The 24,928-nt window shown below is 37.8% G+C and overlaps 1 protein-coding gene across 1 annotated transcript; it reads left to right on the plus strand.

Annotated features, from left to right (window-relative positions):
* Window positions 1-17,546: 17,546 nt before the first annotated feature.
* Window positions 17,547-18,184, plus strand: LOC137005203 (zinc finger protein 32-like). Its single transcript, XM_067366021.1, has one exon. The coding sequence runs from the start codon at window positions 17,738-17,740 to the stop codon at window positions 18,182-18,184; it is 447 nt and encodes a 148-aa protein (XP_067222122.1). The 5' UTR covers window positions 17,547-17,737.
* Window positions 18,185-24,928: the final 6,744 nt, after the last annotated feature.

The following is a 24,928-nucleotide window of genomic DNA, read 5'->3' on the forward strand; positions in this document are numbered from 1 at the left end:
GCGCTGCCAGGAGAGTGGCGACTCCACCCCCAGGCTCAGGTAGACCTGTTTGCCTCACCAGAAACCTCCCACTGCCAGTTGTTTTACTCTCTGACCGAGGGGACACTCGGGACAGATGCACTGGCTCACAGCTGGCCCCGGGGCCTGCGCAAATATGCGTTTCCCCCAGTGAGCCTACTTGCACAGACCCTGTGCAAAGTCAGGGAGGACGAGGAGCAGGTCTTGTTAGTTGCGCCTTACTGGCCCAACTGGACCTGGTTCCCAGAACTCTCACTCCTCGCGACAGCCCCTCCCTGGCCCATCCCTCTGAGGAAAGACCTTCTTTCTCAGAGACGGGGCACTCTTTGGCACCCGCGTCCAGACCTCTGGAAACTCCATGTCTGGTCCCTTGGATGGGATGCGGAGGTTCTAGGTGACTTACCCCCTGAGGTACTTAACACCATCACTTCGGCACGTGCACTGTCTACGAGACATGCTTACGCCTCAAAGTGGAACCTGTTCATCGAGTGGTGCTCTTCTCGAGCCGGGAAGACCCCCGAAGATGCTCGATCAGAGTCGTGCTTTCCTTCTTGCAGTAGGGTTTGAGCGTAGGCTGTCCCCCCTCCACCCTCAAAGTCCATACTGCTGCTATATCCGCTTACCACGACCACTTAGATGGCAAATCTGTTGGTCAGCACGACCTGGTCATCAGGTTCCTTAGGGGGGCGAGACGGTTAAATCCTTCTCGTCCCCTCTCCATACCCTCTTGGGACCTCACTCTGGTGCTGAGAGCACTTCAGATTGCTCCCTTTGAGCCTTTGCTGTCAGCAGACTTAAAGATTCTGTCTATGAAGACTTTGCTGCTGGGGGCATTGGCCTCCATCAAGAGGGTAGGGGACCTGCAGTCATTTTCGGTCGGCGAATCGTGCCTGGAGTTCGGGCCGGGTGATAGCCATGTGGTACTAAGACCCCGGCCTGGCTATGTGCCCAAGGTTCCTACCACTCCCTTCAGGGACCAGGTGGTGAGCCTGCAAGCGCTGCCCTCGGAGGAGGCAGACCCAGCCCTGGCTTTACTCTGTCCAGTCCGCGCTTTGCGACTGTACATAGACAGAACTTAAAGCCTCAGGACCTCAGACCAGCTCTTGTCTGTTATGGAGGCCAGCAGAAGGGAAAGGCTGTCTCCAAGCAGAGGATGGCCCACTGGATAGTGGACGCCATCACCCTGGCTTACCGAGCTCAGGGCGTGCCCTGCCCGCTCAGGTTGCATGCTCACTCCACGAGAGGTGTCGCATCCTCCTGGGCGCTGGCTCGTGGCGCCTCGCTGACAGACATTTGTAGAGCTGCGGGCTGGGTGACACCTAACACGTTCGCTAGATACTATAGCCTTCGTGTCGAGCCGGTCTCCTCCCATGTTCTCACCACAGGTCAGAGGCACGGAGAGGCCCCGGCTTAGTGTCGGCTTGCTGCGCTACATGCGCTTCTTTTCTCCAGAGAGTCCCTACAAGGCAGACCCTGTTGAGTCCTCCGATATCCCTTCGGCAGCCGACGTGGCGGAGCGTCTGGCGCCAGGCCTATACTCTGTTGTATCCTTGAGAACCGGGTTTAGGCTGGGTTCCATATGTGTGACCCTACGGGGATCCCATATGGTTGGTTCCACGGTTGCTCCTAAACGAAGCCCGTGTCTTTCCCTCTGGGAGAACCTACCCTTCATCGGGTTGGAGTCACCCCAGCTCTTCCATATGTAGCACAGCCCTACAGGGTTAGTCCATATGTACTTCTCCACATAACTCCTTCGGGGAAGGATGTGGCTTCCGCAGCGTTCCTTTCCCAGCGAAGGGTACGCTTTCCCAGCGTTATCCAATAGTCTCACTGAATGGGTTTTGGGGAACAGCAGTGATCGACTCTCTCTGTGTTAGCCCTGTCCCACCATCCTCAGGCAAGGGGGTTCAGGTGGCTTACAACAGAGCGCTGGAAGGGGGCAGCTCCTGTGGCGCTTTGGTAGGGATTCCTATTCGTCGGTCTGTCCGACGTACGTCGAACGTGACCGACTGAATGGGAACGTCTCGGTTACAAAAGTAACCCTCGTTCCCTGAAGGAGGGAACGGAGACGTACGTCCCGTCGCCACAGTCGCTGTACCCCGCTGATGCTGCCGCCTATCCGGTTCGGCTCCTCAGCGAAAACCTGAAGATGCAACGCACCTGCTGCTCATTATATACCCGCGCTGCGAGGCGAGCAGCTGATGCATATGATTGCATGCCAATGTGCATTGGCTCGTTTTAGTTACACTCGAAGGAGATTGGCCTCTCTAGCGAGATTCCTATTCCTATTCGTCGGTCTGTCCGACGTACGTCTCCATTCCCTCCTTCAGGGAACGAGGGTTACTTTTGTAACCGAGACGTTATTTGTATATTTAGAAATGTATTTGGTATTAATTTATTCTTGCAGTCAATGGACTGAAAACTAGCTAATGCTAAAAAAGCTGCTGATAATGCATAACATTTGCAGATAAATAATGTTAGAGCAATACCTTATTTTAATGAACGACTTGGCCCTTCTGTAACGTTAGAGAAACCTGACATCTGAAGGCATCTGACCACCAGCTTATGGGCATGACGAGCAATGTGAATGTGAGAACTAGACGTTTTGTCTGCTTCAACTCTCTCTCTCTCTCACACACACACACACATACACACACACAAACACCAATATCCTACACACAGTTTGGTGAAGACAAAAAAATTCAATATCCTACAGTGAAGTGAATGGCCCAGCTCCTAAAGAATGAATCCCATTATGAAGATTTTGCTATTCATTCATTAAGCCTGTGTTATCTTACTTGTCAGAAATGCAATTGCTCAGTTTATCCTGACACAGACAACGAAGACTGGCGTAGAATGGGAGCTTCTGTTCCATATGGATGAGCAGACATTTTTCCGCCATGTCCGGGTCACCCACTCACAGTTTGTCTACCTCATTGAGGTCCTGACACAGCATGGTCTGAAAGAGGACCAGCATGATGGAGGTGTTGAGATTCCTCTCAAGCAAAAGGTAGGTCTATGCCCCGAGTAAAGACTGGTTGTGTGAAAATGCTGCCGTTTTAATAGCCATAACACAGTTAAATACATCAAATACATTTCGCACCTGTTGCACGCAAGAATTTGTCTTTATGGGTAGAGGCGTCAATTCAGGCCAAATTACACGGCTCGTACAGAAATCGCCCTGTTTATGAACACATATCACGGGCCATACATGAGGGTGGATACAGACGAACCTGGCTGCAATGCCAACGCAAGATAAAAAACATCAAAGCGAAATATAAAGAGGCGAAGGACCACAAAAGTCGCAGTGGACAGACGCTGTGAAATAGTTTTCAAATCTAATGGTTATTTTAAGAGCCTCTTCCTCCTGTCTCTGTTTCTCTTTTTTCTTGTATTTATCGCTCTCCCTTTATATATTTCTTTATACCTTTATCCTTTCATTATTTCTCTTTAAAAAAATATCATCCAGAAAATTTAAGGAATAGCTGGAAGCAGCAAAAACCCTGCAGATGAATTAGAAAGCCCAAAAGTAAGGTTCTTCATACATTATTTCTCTAAGAAAATGGCTCTGCACATGTCTCCCCCAAATATATAATTTAGTTTTTACTTTTAGACAAAAGAGAAAACAGAACAAAAGGGACCTAAACTCTCCAATGTTTCCTGGAGGAAGAGAGACCAGCATGGTAACATCCTACCACATCATGATAGGATTATGAAGCATTGATCTGGGCGTTTCACAAAAGCATCGTAAGCTTAAGTTGATCGTAGCTCCAATAAACTTAAGCTTACGATGCTTTTAAGAAACATTGCCCTGGTCAGTAAAATATATAGTCTGCTGTTGTTCACAAGTGTTTATGCTTCTGGTCAGAAGTAATGTTTTCCATATCATTACATTTTGTGTTTGCAGTGAAACCCTCTGGCACTAAAGTTTCAGAAGCTGAGGAGGTGAATGAAATTCAACAAAAGGTCGAAAATCTTGGTAAGCATATTGAATTGAAAGCCTAAAATATCAGCCTTAATATTTAAATTAAAAAATTTCAAATTTAGGCAAAAGTATGCATTGACCATTTCCGTAATGCCCATGAAGTGATAAAGCCATTATGTTGATAAAATCAACATTGACAAAGATTAATAAATGCTGCAGTTCCTTATTAGTTCATGATAAATAATGTAGTTAACTAATGAACCTCATTGCAAAGTGTTACCGAAATTGCAAATTTGCTTTATTAAATGCATCATTGTAACTTTTTTCCTCATTATTATTATTATCATCATCATTATTATTATCTTTTTTATTATTAATTTAGATCAACATCTTCAGCGACTAAAAGACCTGGTAAATTCAGTCACTGTCTCTGCATTAGTGGAAGAAGACATATCTGCGTGGACAAAAAGACAGGCCATCTCTGAAAAAAACTCAAGGCTGTGATGCCAGAAATTTTAAATTGCATGCTGACTGCAGACAGTAAAGCTAGATCCCAGTGCTAGATGGGATAGGCTCTAGACCCCCCATGCCATGACCCTCTAAAGGAAAAGCAAGCATAGCTATTGGTTAGATGGACTTGATAGTTATTTATAGAGAAACTGTGCTGCACCTTATTGCTATAAAATGTGAGTTTCCACATTCATATAATGTCAGTCATGTTCAGGCATATGAACATATTTCTTTAATATAAAAAATGTTGGATCAAGGCATCAAGAAAACAATTTTGAGTTTGTTGGTCAATAAATTTATAAAGTTACACTTCTATTTGAAGTTCATGGAAAGTAATAAAATGTGTAAAATGCATGACTGCTTGCTTAACATTCAAATGTAAATTAATTTTATCCAAATTGGTGCACTTTAAAAACGGTTTGAAAGATATCACTGTTGTAAACCAGCTTGTGGCATTAGAGTTCGATGGCAATAATATGGTAAATTGTTCAATAACTTTTTTCTCCCTTCTGTAGCCTCAAGACATAAACTACCATTTTAACAATGTTATTTATTTTTGTACTTGATACAGTACGTTTCAATGATGACAGATGACAAATAAAAGCTGATACACACAGTGGAACACAGTGTTCCAGATCAGATTCATACAGACCTGAATGTGTGGCACATTTATGGTTAAATTTCATATTAATTAAGGTAAATGCAACACTTATGATTATTGAATTGTTGTTGATGAAAATTTCAGGACAGGACAGACGAACCACCTCTTTTTGATGGACTGTTCATCGCACAAGATGCCAGAGTGTCTGCCTTTGTTGAACAAATAAGAAGCCAGATGTATAGTGTAAGGATTTATTCAACTCTTTAACTTTTTTTTTTTTACTTGTCATTTTATTACATGTAAAATATTTTTTTCAAATTCTTCTTCTCTGCTCTCAACAGAGAGAAAGGATGTGAATTGCTGAATGATGGCATCAACTACAATATTGAAAGGAAAATTAAGATATATTCATGTCATTAATACATTCCAGTCAACTTCATCCATTTACTTCATCCAAGTACAAACACCACAGATACACATAACAGTATTTATATAGAGAGCATGGATTTTTTCCAGATCTTAATAGTTTAATTTGGCATTTTAAACTGTTTAACAGTTTTGTGTTGATTTTTATTTCATTTAGGTCGGGGTGCGTTTGCAAAAACTCACAAGGTTCCTTTATTCTCGAGTACAGAGGAACTTTAGTGGAAAAAGTGAAATTGGGAAAATATTATATTAATAATAATTATGCATACTTTTTCAAACACGGCATAACTGCTGGTGAGTAGCCTGTATTTTACTGTATGCAACCCCCTGTGGATTGTTTTTAACCCTGAAACTAAATATCACACACAGTTTTGGGGCACATTAAAGTGATTACTAATGATGTATTCCTTTCTAGAGCATAACTTTAGTGTACATTTGTAACAATAATTTTTTTTCCCATATAGCATCAATGCCTCCTTTGATGACGGCTCTCTTGGGAGACTTGTAAATGACAGTCAAAAGCCAAATTGAAAAAATTGTACTGGGCGGAAAGCCTCATCTTTGTTTATTTGCCATAAAAGACATAAATAAAGATGAGGAGATCACCTATGATTATGGAGGACAAGACTTGCCATGGCGTTCTCACTGTGGTAGAATATTTCCAAATGATATTCAAGTATTTATACTAATATCATCCAGTTGTTCCAGTTTGTCCATGAGCCTGTCGCTGCAGCCATAACGGGAAGTGAAGTCACTTCTGCTAAAGAGGTTTATTAACACTTTTGTCAATTTAGTTTTTCACTCGTTGTAACAAGACCTGAAGTGAAATTGTCTTATTGCTACAAAATGTGATTCAGCAGTTCACTATTGTCAAAAACATAAACCACGAGTCCTCATAAACCATGAGTAAACACACACAAGTGTTGTTAAGAGGATAATACAATGAAAACAAAGGGAAAAAGACTGACCTTTTGTTGAAAACACTTACAACGTTTGTCCCAAGGTGAACACTAGTGAAGGTTGAGATACCTGCATTTTACCCTACTTTTCTTCTTAAAGAAGTAATGCGTTTTTTTATGAAATATTTGCCTTCCAGTCTCGATTTGCTAAAACTTGAGCTTCTGCATCAATGCAACGCTGACAGTCCATTTTCCCTGGATCTTGGTTCCTCACAATGAATTTCTCTAGGTTCCTTTCAACAGCAGCACATTCATCTGCGGACAGCGGTCCAGCTTCTTTTGACAGCAGTTTGTTTGCCTAAGTATACATAAAAAAAGATATATGTTTATGAACTTTTTCATTTGAGCTGAAACCCCCCCATATATATATGGAAAATATGAGATATCGACTATGGTTTCACTTAATTTTGATGGTCTCTTTTGACCCATTTTGTTGACTATATGTACCATTGCATCTACATGTCTAATAATATGAATCTAAGCTCACCTCTCTTTTTGGCTGACTTTGCGTGCTGTTGCAAATATACTGTGGAAGTAGGTTCTTCAATGGATGTCACACTGTCCTCAGGCTATTTTTTAAAAAAAAGGCTATTTAAAAAAAAATCTAAATTAACTGCAAGCAACACTGACAAGATTACGACCTCTCATGCAGAAACTTCAAAAAGTAAATGCTCAAATGTTCAAGTTTTTTTGAAGTTTTGTTAGTCATATGATGTTATAAAAATGGGGTGAAGCATCATGACTGAACTTTCTATTTGGTCTGTAGTAGTTTGGACAGGACTATGATAGCACAGATCAGGCTCACACCGTGTCTACACCAGACATGACTAAAAGCTGTCTACACTGAACGTGACAATACGACCGTTGGACTATGTCACAAATTGAACAGGGAATCGGTTTACTGTCGGGAATTTGTCGCGTCGCATCCAGTGTAGACAATATAATGGATTATAATGGGATCTATTGTCTTTTGACGCGTCGCTCACGTCCTGTGTAGACACGTGTCACTCCAATGCTCACTACTGAACAGGCTCCAAATCAATCACTACTGTGCAGACTTTTCTGTCACATAAATTTAACTGCAGTACTCTCAACTGAGCAGTGGGTGTGCTACAAACACATAATTAAAGGGATACTCCACCGTTTTGTCATATTAAACTATGTTATTCCCTTAACTAAGACGAGTTGATACATACCTCTCTCGTCTCAGTGCGTGTACTAAATCGCGAAACTTTGTTAGCACTTAGCTTAGCCCAGTTCATTCAATAGGGGCCAAGCAGAGAAGCTACCAAACACCTCCACGTTTTCCCTATTTAAATACAGTTACTCGAGTAGTGTAACTCGACCTAGGACGGTGACACAAAACAAAACGTTGCGCTTTTCTAAGCGTGTAAAATGGATAACTATATTGTATGGCGGAATACCATAGCAAGTGCTCGGGAGCACTTTGACTTGGCGCAGTAATATCTTCACTCGTGAAAAGTCCTCTCACCGGCCCCCGCTCCCTCTCCTCCTCCCTCCCATTTCCGTCAATAGAAACCAACGTGACCTGCACCAGTAGTAATAGTTTCACGAGTGAAGATATTGCTGCGCCAAGTCAAAGTGCTCCCGAGCAATTAATCTTGCAAATAATCTTGAATCTTGACTCTCGAACTAAAATGTATTCTAAATTTATGAAAATAATTATGGGAACAACTGAAACTATTTATCATTCGTTCATTAATTCATTCGAAAACCAAAAGGGAAAATGAAGATATTATGCTTCATGACATATTTGTTCAAACAAATTACAGATTAAGTAAAAATATATCAGCAAGTTATATGATTAAACCGACTAAAATAGCCTATGTTACTTTTAATTATTTTAAACTTAATTCCTCGTCAAATTAGAATGATTTCTTATTTTTACCAATGATATTAGAGCGACAGCACTAGGAACGCCCACAAGCGACTTCACAGTACAGAGACTAGTGACATGCAGTGAAAAAGTCCCTGGCGGTGTGAACAGAGCTCAAGCTTGAGTGCAGAGCCATCTTCTTGTGTTTGTGAGTTATGCTCTTTACACAGGGATTGGGGATCTGAATTTTAATCTCTTTATAACTCTGAGAAGAATCTGCTGAAACAGTGGAATGTTAAGTCTGTTTACTGTACAAGATGAATAGGCATGCAGCGGTGGTTTGTGCGGAAATGGGAGGCTGATATCTAAATTAGTAATGATCAAAACAAAATGTATAACTTGATAATTTATGTTTCATTGACAACATCCCTTCTTCTGTTTTTTTCACAAGTCACACCCTGTATATATGGGTCATTCTTCAATTGCAGTGGCAAATGAGAGGCAGAAATTGTAAAAATTCTTGTTTGTTTTCTTTTAATAAAATGTACTGCTATGCATTTAAGATTAGTTTAATATGCTATATCCATTAAAATTGAAGCTTAATAATATTTAGATTTTTAAATAATTTTAATCAAACACTGGTGAAACAAACACTTATGTCTGTGGTGTTACCAATATTTGAAGTCAAATTTTGGTTTGTTCTAAAATGAGCAGGGATGTGCAACTTTAAGTAATAATAAATAAATAAATAACTAAAGTACTTTAAGGACTCAGTTTTATTGATTATTTAAATTTCATTTTTAAAATAAATGTTTAATTGTTCATCTTGGCTTCTATTTTTGCCAAAGAAGAATTGTTTCTTTTTTTAAAAATTTGGATATACATCAGAAAAGGCAGGAAAAATGGTCTATGCAACTTTCATAGTCTTTATTCTAAAATATTAAGACCACCTTACAGTCTAAAAACATTAAATTAAAAGATTAAAAGGTTTTGTAGGAAAGAAATTCCAGATACGAACTGAAGTAACACCACAGACTTTATATTGCATAAAAGGTTTAACAATTAAAAGTTTGTTGAGCAAAATAATGAATTTCATCATAAGTAGGATTACAAGAAGTATCTATTCTGATAAAAGAACATTTAGAGAAAAACTGTATTAAAATATATAATTAAAACAACCTGTAACCTGTTTCTCACTCCTTAAAGGGATAGTTCAACCAAAAATGAAAATTCTGTCATCATACTCCCCCTCACATTGTTCCAAACCTGTATAAATTTCTTTGTTCTGCTGAACACAAAGGAAGATATTTGGAAGATTGTTTGTAACCCAGCAGATCTCACCTCCCATTGACAACCATAGTAGCGAAAAAAATATGGCAGTCAGTGGGGGGCAAGATCTGTTTGGTTACAAACATTCTTCCAATATCTTCCTTTGTGTACAGCAGAACAAAGAAATTTGGTAACACTTCAGTATGGGAAACACATATAATTAGTTAGTAAAGTCGTTGTTAAATTTAGGTATTGGGTAGGATTAAGAATGTACAATACGATCATGCAAAATAAATCATTCATATGTGCTTAATAAGTACTAAAAGTACACAGCCATTCTAGTAATATGCATGATAATAAACAACTAAAAGAGCCTAAAATAAAGTGTTATCTGAAATTTATACAGGTTTGGAGCAACTTGTGGGTTAGTGAATGATGATAGGGTGAACAAAAAATTGTATCCCTTTAATTGGATTGTGATGCAATCTGTGATCTGTTTCAATAGAGATTTTTTTTTTTTTTTTTTTGCACATAGGTCTTTTTTAAATAGGTCTGATGAGGTACTCTGCATCCTTCGCTGTCTATAAAGACGCTGCTTTTCAGTAGCAGTTAATCTTGCCATACCTGACGAGAGAGATACAATTATATGACTAGAATGTCCTATGTGTTTTATTAAAAATACAACATTTCTGGCTGTATATTGTCTGAGTTACTATAGAGTCTGTGGTGTTACCAGGAAAGACAGTAACACCAAAGACAAATTAGCCTAACTCCAGACTTTTCTAAAATGGAGGCTGTCATCATGATGATTTCAAGATCAGGGGACATTTTGTAAATATTAGTATAAGTATGTATTTATCAAAATTTGGATTAAAATATGTAAAATCTGCAAGTTATCAACGTAACACCACAGACACTAATAAAGTGCGACACATGAAATTGTCATAAATTTAGCTAACTTTAAGAAAAATTAAAAAAAAAAATGTATTCATGATGCACACCTCAGGGCTGCGTCCGAAAACTGAAAAATGCTGCCTTCCGAGGAAACATTTCAAGGTAGTAAGGCATCAAGGCATGTCCGAATCCATTGTTAGCTTCACTTCCTCTCTCATTAGATACCTTCATCTGATCGATTTTTGAAGGAAGCATAGATGTATCCTTAGCTGCCTTTGATATCCCACAATCCTCTGCTTCCCATTCTGTGACAGTTGATAGAAAAATAAAGATGGCGTCCGAAAGTTGCGTTTGCTGCTCAGTTTGTGTATAAATGTACGATTTTAATCAACATATTTCAATTTTGATATCATTTCTATCGAGAAATTACTACTGTAGTAATATAATATTTGTTTAGTTCTCACCAAAGCTTGCGCTATATTGCTGTAGATCATTAAACTGTTACGCTGCCTCAGAAGTCTGTCCGAAATCAATTTCGTGAGGTACCTTCATGCACAAATGCTGCCGTACAAGTCATTCTTTTATAAGATAGCGAGGCAGCAAGACAGCTATCTAGGTTTTCGGACGCAGCCCAGATCAATCAGGACCTGCAATGAACTTTGCACACAGGAAGTAGTCCAAATAGAGTTCCCCCTTTTCTTAAAGGGGGACGTCCATTGTAGTAACACCACAGACATGAAATTGGGGGACACTACTTTTTTCTTAAATAATAAAAAAAATAGTATTTTTTAAAACAATTTAATACAATTGTACATGTTAAATAAAATCTATATTCCCAGTTTAATCACTTTATTTGTGTTAAAAATGTAATATTGTTGCAATCACATTCCATGATACCTCTGTGAGGTATGGCGGGAACGTGCATATTTTGTTACAAATGCAATCTTCTGAACTTAATTAAATATGTAATTTAAAACAAAACTTTAACTATTAATAGTACACAAATTGTGTTTATTCTACAGAATACAAACATGCAAAAAAAATTGAATTTATTGGTATTTAAAGTGTATTTTAACTGTTGTAAATTAGAGGGACACCATTTGCCACCACAAATAAAGAATGACCCAATAGCCTACTGGTAAACAATGACTTTTAATGTGTTTCAATTCGGACACATGAATGAACTCATAACCTTTTAAACATTGTTTGTACCATATTTGTCACTGTTTTAATTTTAATATATAAAAATTATCTGGTAAAATATTTGGATTTCTATGCACTTCTGTGATTGTAGACAATGCATGACTTTTATTATGAAGTGGCGACATGATGTCATAAGACTGCGTCACGCTCCTGCATCTGCTGTGATTCTGCTAAATAAAGGTTTGTTTTAAGAATTTAAGCTGTTTTAATCGACAGAAGCAGTTTTGTAGTTTTACTAGTAAATAAACTCATTTCACATCGCTGATAAAACTATTTAATGTAATATTGTGATTCTTTATCTAACTGTAATGAAGGATATTTGTGTGAGAAAAGATATCCACTGATGAGAAACAGTAAACCTGCGTCTCATTTCTCTCTATATCATAAATCAGTTTATCATGAACTCGAGTTCAGTCTCTGGCGAGTAATGATGGAGAAACTGAACTTTTCAACTCCGAGTCAATTGAATCAAACACTTTGAGAAATGATTCAGTGAATCGCGACTCGGGCTGCTCAAACAGTGAACATGAACAAGAACAACAAACACTAACAAACTAATCACGTTTTCATCAGAGTAATCGTTTAAATATAATCTATAATCCTTTAAATACCAAATTTAGATCATAAATGTCTAAATATGAAGTTTATTCATTTGCAGCGTTAGTTTTGAGTGTTTTTTGTTGTCTAAACAGGTCATTGAAGACTTATAACTTTAATTCTCTTCTTAAAGATGATGTTTATTAAAGAGGAGACTGAAGACATGAAGATTGAGTTTATTAAAGAGGAAAGTGAAGATATGCAGATAATTATTAAAGAGGAGTCTGAAGACATGAAGATTGAAGAAACATTCAGTGTGAAACATGAAGAAACTGAGGAACAAACAGGTTGGTTTTATTCTCACAGCTGAACCCAGTCATTTGATCATTATTAATTATTTCTGCACAGACACATTTCAGTACATTCACGCTGTTTTACACACATTCAGGATAATGTTTGGATTTGTCCTGTGTATGTTTCTGTGTTTCAGTATATGCAGGTCAAGGTTGGTTTAGGGTTTTTAAGCTTCTCCATGTTGTTCTGTTCAGTATCGTAACTGGACTGGTCTAAAATGTAAACAAGCTCTTTTCTGTTGCTACACTATACTCTGTGAATTCTCAAACGAGTTTTGCTGGTTTTTTTTTTTGTGTGTGGGTGCTTTAGTGTAAATGTATGAATTATTTGGACTCATAGCATTTGGTGATTTGGTGTCCTTTTGGACTTGGATAAAGTTGGTTTTATATTCGCACATTCAGACATCTGTATTCAATAGCCTTGTTAATCACACTACATTGGACATTCACAAGTAAATATGCCATTAAAACAATACTCGCCTATTTTGATCGACTGTGAAAAATGTTGTAAGTTTACAATCGTTGGTTGTCAATATCATGTCGCTGTTTAAAATTCGCAAACATTAATTTATTGCACATTTATTGGAAAGTCTGAATTTATCAGAAGTCTGAGTGTGCGAATATAAAACTAACTTTACCCAACTGTCCTTTTGGAGTCTGCAAGTGTCCTCTTTTTGAAAAGGCCTAAATTTACCTTAAAAAGATGAAAAATACAGTTTTGTGAGAATCACACTTCAATTTGATGTATGCTTAATTTCACGATAAGTGTGAGATTAATAGTGATGTGTCGTTCTTGAACGATTCGTTCATTTTGAACGAATCTTTAATGTGACTCGGGAAGAACGAGTCGTCTCGGGGGGTGATTCGTTCAGTCGCGCATGTGCAATATTCTACAGGGAAGGGTTGCACCAGCCGTTCGTAAGTTCTTTCTTAAATTGGAACGTAAAGTCCACACTAGTGGCTTAGTAACTACTAGCTAGTTTGTAACTAACGCTGTACTTTGTTCGGTTGCACCATTTGTTCTTAAGGCAGAACGTAGCTAGTAGCTCGTAAGGTCTCCGTAAAGTAATGCGTAGTCGCATAATATGACGTTTACCTTCAGTTATCCTTCAAATACATGAGCAGAAGTTGTTGAAATTCCGTGAATTTCAGTTTATCCTTCATTCTGACTTATTTTGCCTCACGTAGCTAACAGTAAAAATAAGTTCCCATTAAATATAATAGCCTACTAGCTACTTAATCATAAATGCTTTTATATGTAAATAACATTCAGAAACTGTATTTGAAACGAAATTAATAAGGATCAATAAATAAATACTGAAACAACAACAAAAACATAAGAAATTACATTTATTGATTATGACTGATTTTATTTGACATGCACAACACGGAGTGATAGGACCGATGCACACAGCGGTGCGCTGTTTAACGGGTTCGTGTTGAAGAGTGTCTAACAAAGTAATCTTTTCACATGATGTTCTCTCTCTTAAAATTTAAGAGAGTGTAAATGTCAGCAGCATCATATATGTGTAAAGAATGAAGTCTGTCAGGTAAAACAAGAGCTTATTGATGCAGTTCAGTCAGTCTGCTATTTTATTCCAACCGTTACTCCTGATAGGAGGCTTCCGTAAATATTTAGTGTATACGTAGAGTTACGCTTCAACTAAGTTTAATGGTGCAACACAAAAATATTTAGTAGTGCGTAAATTGTAACTTAGTGCCCATTTACGTCAAAACTAGTCTACGTTGTAACTTGCGCACAGCTGGTGCAACTGGCCCCAGGTTCTGTACTGCTAGTAGTAGTTCACCTGATGATTCAATTGATTAGTTCATTTCATGGGTCTTTCGGGTTTTGAGTCGTTCCTTAATCACGTGACAGACCCATACGCTATGCTGTGTGACCCAAGCACATTATATTTATTAGTAAACTTTAACTCTCCAGTTTTGTTTGAGTTTGTGTTACAACTGTTAAAGCTGAAGTTATCATAACCTTGATGTCTTAAACTAACATTAATAATTCAAATTCAAAATGTTATTTGCTTTTAATTTATGTCGTTATGTCCTTTTTGAGCAATCTTCTTATAAATATATTAGACTAATATGTCAAGTCTGACTAGGAAAAGCAATTATTTTAACAGCAAAATCAAAATTGGAGTAAAAATGAACAAACTAGGCTATAAATACTTTGTATCGTAGGCTTGGATTATTATATTATTATATAGCCTAGTGTTTATTTACAGATAGACAGTCAAAAAGATAAATTAATCAATACTTTATTAACAGGGCTTTATTTATTTATAATAACACACCACAGATCCTCAAGAAACAGTAACAAAAAAAGTGACAGAAATGTCAGAAATAGCGTATGGGTCTGTCACGTGATTAAGGAACGACTCAAAACCCGAAAGACTCATAAAAAGAACTAATCAATTCTCTTTCCGGCTCAGAATGCATTGGTTTAGTGTATGGGTCTGTCACGTGTTTAAGGAACGACTCAAAAACCCGAAAGACTCATGAGATGAACTAATCAATTCTCTTACCGGCTCAGACTGCATTGGTTTAGTGTATGGGTCTGTCACGTGTTTAAGGAACGACTCAAAAACCCGAAAGACTCATGAGATGAACTAATCAATTCTCTTTCCGGCTCAGAATGCATTGGCTTAGTGTATGGGTCTGTCACGTGTTTAAGGAACGACTCAAAAACCCGAAAGACTCATGAGATGAACTAATCAATTCTCTTTCCGGCTCAGAATGCATTGGCTTAGTGTATGGGTCTGTCACGTGTTTAAGGAACGACTCAAAAACCCGAAAGACTCATGAGATGAACTAATCAATTCTCTTACCGGCTCAGACTGCATTGGTTTAGTGTATGGGTCTGTCACGTGTTTAAGGAACGACTCAAAAACCCGAAAGACTCATGAGATGAACTAATCAATTCTCTTTCCGGCTCAGAATGCATTGGCTTAGTGTATGGGTCTGTCACGTGTTTAAGGAACGACTCAAAAACCCGAAAGACTCATGAGATGAACTAATCAATTCTCTTACCGGCTCAGACTGCATTGGTTTAGCATGGGACTGCCTGTCACGTCATTAAGGAATGACTTAAACCCGAAGACTTGTCAGACAAGAGGTGAGGTGAGCTTAATCAGCTTGCCATAAACTGAAGACCCAGGTAAAGAATGAATTAATCATTTCTGAATTTTATAGCATTGTAGTTTTGTATTGTTTGTAGTAGGATCAACGTTTGCATAAGTAGTAGATGTGTTGGGGAAGTAACACGTAACATTTTAATTACATTTTGCTAAAATGAACGAAATGACTCGAAAAAAGATTCGTTCATTTTGTTGAACGAGACTCAAAAGTCCGAGTCAGTAAAATGATCCGAACTTCTCATCACTAGAGATTAATCGTGATTAATTGCGATTAAAATTTAATCTATTGACAGCTATAATTTTGATGTTAAATCCACTATTGTATTATATATAATTGTTCTAAACACAGTATTTAGTTTAATTACATCAGAAGTAACTGTAATTAAATTACAGAAAAAATAGGAGTAATGGATAATTTGACATGGTTTAGTGTAACTTTTACCAGGTTTGGTTAGTGGTGTCTAAAATGCATCTTTACGCACAACTGCCAGCCTGCATGGAGAGCTTCTTGAGACTCCAGAGGCACCAGCCGCTTCAAATACCTGTTTGCTGCTCAACACTGGCTTTTTTATAGCTGCCCTTTTAATACAATTCATTTTTTAATTTTCGGTCTTTATCTGACCGAGTTCTGCTGTGCTCTAAATCACTCACAAATCTTATGATAATTCAATAATGTCCATTCAGTTTTCACACAATATTAGTTGTTTTCATGCCTTTTGCACAACATTGCACCATTTCATGCTTTTCATCTTCAGAAAGATTTTTCTTCCTCCCCATATTGCATGAGAACTGTGACTTGCTTAATAATGTGGAACAACCTCTAAGTAGGGTTTCCATAGACCTGGCAAATTATTTTGTCTGAGATTGATACCAGTTATCTAAAAAGACATGGATAAATAAACAAACATTTTCTTAGAAAAACTCAAATCTGAATGTTTATTGTACTGAAATCTTACTGATATGTCATTTGCATAATAATTTGGAACGCAGTGTATGTACATTTGCCGACTCCATTTATTTATTTTTTCAAATAAATGACGGCTGTTAACAGCGACGCAAAGAATTGTGGGCTATCTGCAGCAGCGAAGGATACACCTCATGCATCCTCCGAATTCCTGTGAAAGAAGAACGCATTCCAAGGTCACGTTTTTGAGAGTCCTACTTACTTTTCTGAAACGATACAACCTCAATGAAGTATGCAACCTTCAAATGCGACCTCCGGAGGATGCACAGCTTCTCTCTCAGCCACTTCCTTTTTCCTGGTGGCTTTATCTGGTCTCCCCATGTCAATTACTGCAATGAGACACGGGTGTTTATCATTTGCACTTGACCTACTTGCGCACCGCTCGTCTCCTGCCTCTCTCTCCCGCTGCTGAACCACGCCCCCCCCCCTTGCCACACACTCGCTCTTCTCCGATTGCTCCACACCAATCTTTTGACCTGAGGGAGGGATTCTAACAGACCAATCACAGCGCTTGCGGTCTGTGTACGATTGATGCGTTACATTACATGCGTCACAGAGATGTTGCACATCAGTCTACGCGTGGTACTTGCAGCCTACAGCGTACATGTGACGCAGAAATATAAATCGGCCATAAGTCTTCAGGAATGCTTGAAAATTACAGGCAGGTGTATTTGATTAGGGATGAAAGACAGTGGTCCTCCAGTACCAAACCTGCCCATCCCTGATCCATAGGATTGGATAGGATAGGATAGGGTATAGAACATACATGTTGTTGGTTTTGATGCTTTATATGTCTAAATTGTTTTATGTCTATTTTTGTCCTAGACCTAATGTCACTGAAAGAAGCGAATCATGAACTTAATGAAAGGGAAAAAGAGAAAGAATATTACGATGAACATCATGATTTCATGAATGGGAAAAGATCAACACAGGTTTCCCCACAAAAAGGAGTTCAAAAGCCAGGAACTAAGAGTGTCACACACAAAAAACACCTTAAAGTCCATATGAGAATTCACACTGGAGGGAAACCATTCACCTGCCAGCAATGTGGACAGATTTTCACACAATAAAGGAAGCCTTAAAATCCACATGAGAATCCATACTAGAGAAAAGCCATATATCTGCCGACAATGTGGGAAGAGTTTCAGTCAAAAGGGAAGCCTTAAAATCCACATGAGAATCCATACTAGAGAAAAGCCTTTCACCTGCAAACAATGTGGACAGAGTTTCAGTCATAAAGGAAGCCTTATAGGCCACATGAGAGTTCACACTGGAGAAAAGCCATATATCTGCAAACAATGTGGACAGAGTTTCAGTCAAAAGGGAAGCCTTACAGCCCACATGAGAATTCACACTGGAGAAAAGCCTTACACCTGCACTCTGTGCGGGAATGGCTTCACACGGGAAGGAAGCCTTAGGGAACACAGGAGAATTCACTTTAAAGAGAAGCCATTTACATGTGATCAGTGTGGAAAGAGTTTCATATATAAAGGAAATCTTAAGGTCCACATGAGGATTCACTTGAAAGAGAACTGAACTTTTTGAAGTCGTTGCTGTGGAAAGAGCAGATGTGTAAAGAGTACCTGAAAACAATTCTTGAATAAAAGTACAGATACCTTATAATGAAAATTACTCCATTACAAGTTACCATTTCTAAGACAACTTGAGTAAAAGTCTTGGAGTATCTGATATTAACTGTACTTAAGTATTTTACTCATGCTGAATTTAGGCTCAAAGATGCACTAGTCCAGAAATGCCAGTGAAAATAAGAAAAAAAATTTTTGATTAATGGAAATCATGTTTATTTTCTAAAATCGAAATAAAATTGAACAGCTCAATATTTGTTGACACAACAGCCTCTTAAATGTTAAAAGTGTAAAACTCTTGCAGTTCTCAAAGCTTACACTACGTCCCATGTCTTCTCTTTTCAGCTTATGGAAAAAGTGTAATTGACACGATGCCAGTTTACACCTTCTTCGTAACTTGAATAAGGAAGGCGGTCTGGTGGAAGCTCAATATTTGACTTCATAACTTGTTTAAATAGTTGCATATAAATGCATATAAAAATGCGGAATCAAATTAATCGAATCGCATCGAATTTTAATGTGAATCGTCTCGAATAGAATTGTTCTGAATTTGATAAAAATAATTCGAGAACAAAACGAACACCTGTGATTCCTGAATCGAATCGATTCAGAGCCCTAATATTCACCCTTAAGGCTGGTTCACACTGTGCGATTTTGGATTTTGCAAATCCTAAAAGATTCCTATAATCCTAGCCTAAAATCTGTTGTCTTTGATCACTAGTTTGACATGTTCACCGACAGCCAGTTAATGACTGTTGCGATCAAATTTTACCTCCAACGAAATTCTGCCAGTGTCAGAAGATTTGGCCCACAATCCTCCAGTGTGACTTCTCCTACGACGAACGTCAAATTGTCTTCATTTTTCAAGACAAGCCATGATCAAAATTAATGATAGAGATGTCGTTGTTAGCCACCATTTCAGTCCCGTGTGTAACGCAGCTCACTGTCATCAAATGTGTGTGTTTTGATGATGTAAAACTCCGGATAAGTTTTCATGTGTGCGTCCGTTTTTAATGCGTTTTGACTGTCGTGCAGTCTGACATTAATGACAGCTGAGATCCCACAGTGTGATATGAGGATCATGTTCGTACAGTCTGACAAGTAACCATCGCAAAGGACCATTATAAATCGCACAGTGTGAACCCGGCTTTAATTCAAATATTAAAAATGTCTTAAAGATTTTTCAAGCATATTGTGTAGTTTTGCTTGGAGTCAATTGTTTTATTTGTGTTTAATTGTGTGACATAATTTTAGGCCAGGCTGTCATACAAAGAAATTATGAGCACATGCAAAACCGAGAGAGGACCAAAGAAAGAATAACTGATTACGTTGCAATTCAATTTATGCTTACCACCCCTCGGATCATTAGTAGACGAGGAAGACAGATAACTGTTTACACCTCTGGGGCCTGATGAATAAACATTGCATACGCACAAAAAAAGGCATTAAATGATTAGTTCACTTTTAAGTAAACTTTTCCTGATAATTTACTCACCCCCATGTCATCCAAGATGTTCATGTCTTTCTTTCTTCGGTTGAAAAGAAATTAAAGTTTTTGATGAAAACATTTCAGGATTATTCTCCTTATAGTGGACTTCAATGGGCACCAAACGATTGAAGGTCAAAATTAGTTTCACTGCAGCTTCAAATTGTTCTACACGATCCCAGATGAGAAATAAGAGTCTTATCTAGTGAAACCATCGCTCATTTTCTGAAATAAAATTGAAAATGATGTAAGTTTTAACCAGAAATGTTTAACTTGAACTAGCTCTCTTCTTCTTCTTCTTTATTAGAATTCCAGCAGTGTAGATTCTGCTAAGTGTATTACTGCCCTCCACTGTTTGGTGCCCATTGAAGTCCACTATAAGGAAAAAAATCCTGCAATGTTTTCATTAAAAACTTAATTTCGTTTTGACTGAAGAAAGAAAGACATGGACATCTTGGATGACACGGGGGTGAGTAAATTAATAAATAATTATAATTATTATAATAAATATTTGAAAGTGAACTAATCCTTTAAAATGTGGGTATGCATTTTCCACACATATATCAGGATTTATAAAAAATAAATTTGTGCGCACCATACGCATACTCTTAACTGTGCGTAAGCAAAGCAATGAAGTAAAACAGAATGATTTTAAATGGTTTTACCTCTGATATACACATCTGGATTAAATATGCCACTCTCAACTTTATTTCTAGAGCATTTTCAGAAACCACAGTGGGTATCAAAGTGCTGTACATGAAAATAGCAAAAAATAAACAAATACATTCAGTTTACAACACATTAAAAGCTATGGAAAATAAATACGTTTTTAACACCCACTGAAATGACCCTAGAGGAACCACCAGACAAGACTGATCATTGGAGCGAAGAGATCTCAAAGGTTTATGTAAATTATTTAAATCAGAAATATACTCTGGTGCCAAGCCATGGAGAGATTTGTAAACATACAACAAATAAATCAGTGTACCGAATCATGATTCAGATCACATGTCAAACTGCTAACAGCTGAAATCACGTGACTTTGGTGCTCCGAACAGCAGATTCGATACACTGATTCACTGTGATCTGATTCTTCCTGGAGCATTGTTTTTAAATCAGCCATCACTAAATAAGTCGTTATTTTGTTTTTTTTGGTGCTCCAAAAATATTCTTGTCGCTTTATGATATTAATATTGAACCACTGTACTCACATGAACTGATTTAGATGTGTTTTTAGTACCTTTATGGATCTTGAGAGAGGAAATGTCCATTGCTCCCTATGGAGGCCTCACGGAGCCATCGGATTTCCACTAAAATATCTTAATTTGTGTTCTGAAGATTAACGAAGGTCTTACTTAGAGTAAGTAATAAATGAACAGAATTTTCATTTTTGGGTGAAATAACCAGTTAAAAGCCTAGCAGCAGAGTTGTGAACCAGCTGCAGGTGAGAGAGGGAGGCCTGACTCACACCCAGATACAAAGAGTTACAATAATCCAAACAAGAAAGACACAAAGGCACAAACAACCTTCTCCAAATCATTGAAAGAGAGGATGGACATCAACTTGACTAGAGATCTAGATTTGATGATCAAATTTAAGCTCAGTCAAAAATAAAGATTTTTCACAAAGGAAAGTTTTTCCCCAGGAAGCAATAACAGGTTTTTATTAGAATCCATATCACATCCTCAGACAACAGACTTGTCTTCATTCAGTTGGAGAAAGTTGTTTGCCAACCAACACTTCACATCAGCCAAACAGTTAAAGAAAGACTCGAGAAGATAGCTCCCCATGTTTCATAGAGAAGTAAATTGGGGAATCATCAGCATACAGATGGTAATTTATACTGTGCTTATCAAAAATCTTAACATGATCGACTGTATTGAAAGCAGGACTGAGATCTAACAATAGAACAACAGGACTACCTGAATCTACATCTAATAAAATATAATTTGAAACCCTCAATAGAGCAGACTCTGTGCTATGACCAGCTCTGAAGCCTGATTGAAATCTATTGAGATATTATTTCTAACATTCAGTTGTACAAATACCGTTTTCTCTAATGTCTTTGAAATGAAAGATCATTTTGAAATAGGACGAAAGTTATTCATGTTAGAGGCATCAAGATTCACAACTATTGACAAATGATAACACACTTGGACTAATTGAGTTCACCACCTCCTAACTAAAGCAGATGAGATAACATCACATGAGGAACAAGTAGGCTTCATATGTGCAACTATGTCTTGAAGTTGTGACAGACACAGGAACAAAACTCAATTTTTTCAAAGGAGCAACAAAAGTAGCAGGATCATTACTAACAGATGAAATCCAAGAGCCAATTCCAACAATCTTACCAGTAAAAATGTTCACTTTTCACATGTGTCCACAGAAAAAGAAATTGAAGGAGGGACAACTGGTTGAAGTACTGTAATAGTAGAAAAGAGTATTTTTGAATTAGGACAATTCTTTGAAGTAATGTAAAAAAAACTGTGTGATCTAGCTAATTTAACTACTTTTTGAAACTTCGTCAAACAATCTCTCAAAGATTCATATGAGACTTGTAATTTATCTTTGAGCCATTAACGGTCAGCCCTCCTGCACTCTTGCCTAAGAGTATTGCTATTGCTGTTCAACCAGGGCTGAGTCTTGCCTTTCTTCTTCCTAGTTTTCAAAGGAGCCACAGAATTCAAAACATCAGAACATGAAGAGTTAAACTGGATAATCAACTCCTCAGGTCCCATACCAGAACAAGGACTGAAAAACATCTAGCACCTGAGATTCAACAGCAACCAAACCATCATTAGCCTGACCATTATAAGAAAAAGTAGGGTTAAACAAAACAGTCTTGTGCTCAGAAAATACAGTGTCAGCAATTTGCACACTGCCAACAGAAAAACCAAGTGTTAACTCTATATCGAGAGTATGACCACGTTCATGTGTAGGGCCTAAAACACACTGATAGACCAAATGACTCTAATAGATGATTAAACTCTGGTCTGGAAGAACAACACACGTGAACATTAAAATCCCCCAAAATAAATATTATCTGTAAAAAAATCACTTATACAATCTTTATGATGTGGGATCTGTAAATAAGAGTACACAACACAGATTTAAAAGAATTCAACATAATTAACTGAACCTCAAATGTTGAGTAAGTCTCAGTAGATAGAAGTCTGCATTTAAACTTACTTTTACAAATAACAGAGATCTTGCACTGATCAACACCATTGTCACTGAAGTAGAGTCAGAAGAAAGTTGAGAAGATGAACCGCAAGTTCAGGGGTGTAGAATACGTAAGAACTTTTTATAAAAAGTTGTTCATGACCTGTTGGGGTTTTAATGGAGCAATGTATATAAATGCAGAATGATTTAAAATTCAAAGAGACAGGATAGTCTATACATGACATTAATGTTTCCATGGCAATCAGTCACTCACTTGTCACGTCACAACACACCCACAGTCGCACCCGCGGTCCCGCGCTAACTGTATTCAACATTCATAGAGGTCAAGAAGAGTTCGAAAGCGGCAAAAAACTCTCCACTCCTTTTTTTCTGAAAAAGTCAAGCATTATAAGTTGGCATGTGGTATCCAAATTGTGTTGCACAATGTTGAGTAACTCTGCCTATTGCTCTTGTTGAATAATTAGCCAGTTTTGATGGAAATTATATGGAAAAAATTAGCTGCCCGGACAAACTTACATTATTTTTATTGTATTTTCTGTATGTCTTTTGTAACGTCCTTAATTTTAACAAATATGTTAACAAAACCCTTCAAATAAGAATAAACCCAGCAAACACAAATGTTCCCCTAACGTTCCCATATGGTTCCTGTTTGGTTATTTTTTGGGGGAACCAAATAAGAACGTTCTCTATTGGTTCTTTTTTTTGCAACCTAAAGAGAACATTCCCTGCAGGTTATTTTTGGGTAGTATTTCTGTCAATATTGGTAAATTTCATCTTCTGTACCATTGACCTGTGGGATTCCTCAGGGCTCCACATTAGCTCCCTTGTTATTTTCTCTACATATGCTCCCTCTTGGTACTATCTTTGAAAAATATGGCCTAAATTATCATTGTTATGGAGACAAATATATAGGTGCTGGTCATATAATTAGAATATCGTGAAAAAGTTATTTTTTTTTTATTGTAAATTATTTTTAAAAATATAACTTTCATATATTCTAGATTCCCTACATGTAAAGTTCATTTCAAAAGTTTTTTTTTTTAATTTTGATGAGAGCGTACAGCTCATGAAAGTCCAAAATCCAGTATCTTAAAATATTAGAATATTTCATAAGATCAATCAAAAAATGGATTTGCAAAACAGAAAAGTTCAAGTTCTTTAAAGTATGTTCATTTGTGCACTCAATACTTGGTTGGCAGCACATATTACAGCAAATGACTTGCTCCTAGCACAAATTACAGCATCAGTGAAGTGTGGCATGGAAGTGATCAGCCTGTGGCACTGCTGAGGCACTATTGAGCCTTCAGATCATCTGTATATTGTTGGATCGACTGTTTCTCATCTTTCTCTTGAAAATATCCCATAGATTCAGGGGTCAGGCATGTTGGCTGGCCAATAAAACACAGTAATATCATGGTCAGCAAACCACTTGGAAGTGGCTTTTGCACTGTGGGCAGGTGCTAAAGTCCTGCTGGAAAAAGAAATCAGCATCTCCAAAAAACTTGTCAGCAGATGGAAGCATAAAGTGCTCCCCCCCCCCCCCCCTTCCGTTTCAGAAGTGTCTTGGTAGTCCTTTTCCTGAAGATGTCCGAGTGTGGTGGCTCTTGATGCGCTGACTCCGGCTTCATTCAACTCACTGTGAAGCTCTCCCAAGTGTTTGAATCAGCTTTACTTGACAGTATTCTCAAGCTTGTGGTCATCCCTGTTGCTTGTGCACCTTTGCCTACCCAATTTCTTCCTTCCAGTCAACTTTGCATTTAATATGCTTTGATATTTCACTCTGTAAACAGCCACCCCATTCAGTAATGACCTTCTATGACTTTCTCTCTTTGTGGAGGGTGTCAATGATTGTCTCCTGGACCATTATATGACCAGCACCTGTATAGCATTATTCTAATTTATTTATATATTTTAATCTTACAAAATGCACATACTGTGTCTTTAATTAAAAACTTTCCATTTCCTCTACTGTACAAATTATAAAAGTATTATATTATAAAATTTTGCCAAACCTTTCTCCAA

This window comes from Chanodichthys erythropterus, chromosome 3 (genome assembly GCF_024489055.1).
Source record: "Chanodichthys erythropterus isolate Z2021 chromosome 3, ASM2448905v1, whole genome shotgun sequence".
Classification (NCBI taxonomy): Eukaryota; Metazoa; Chordata; class Actinopteri; order Cypriniformes; family Xenocyprididae; genus Chanodichthys; species Chanodichthys erythropterus.

Coding starts and splice junctions, on each gene's coding strand:
- LOC137005203 (XM_067366021.1), top strand. CDS start 17,738: ATGAGAATCCATACTAGAGAAAAGCCATATATCTGCCGACAATGTGGG.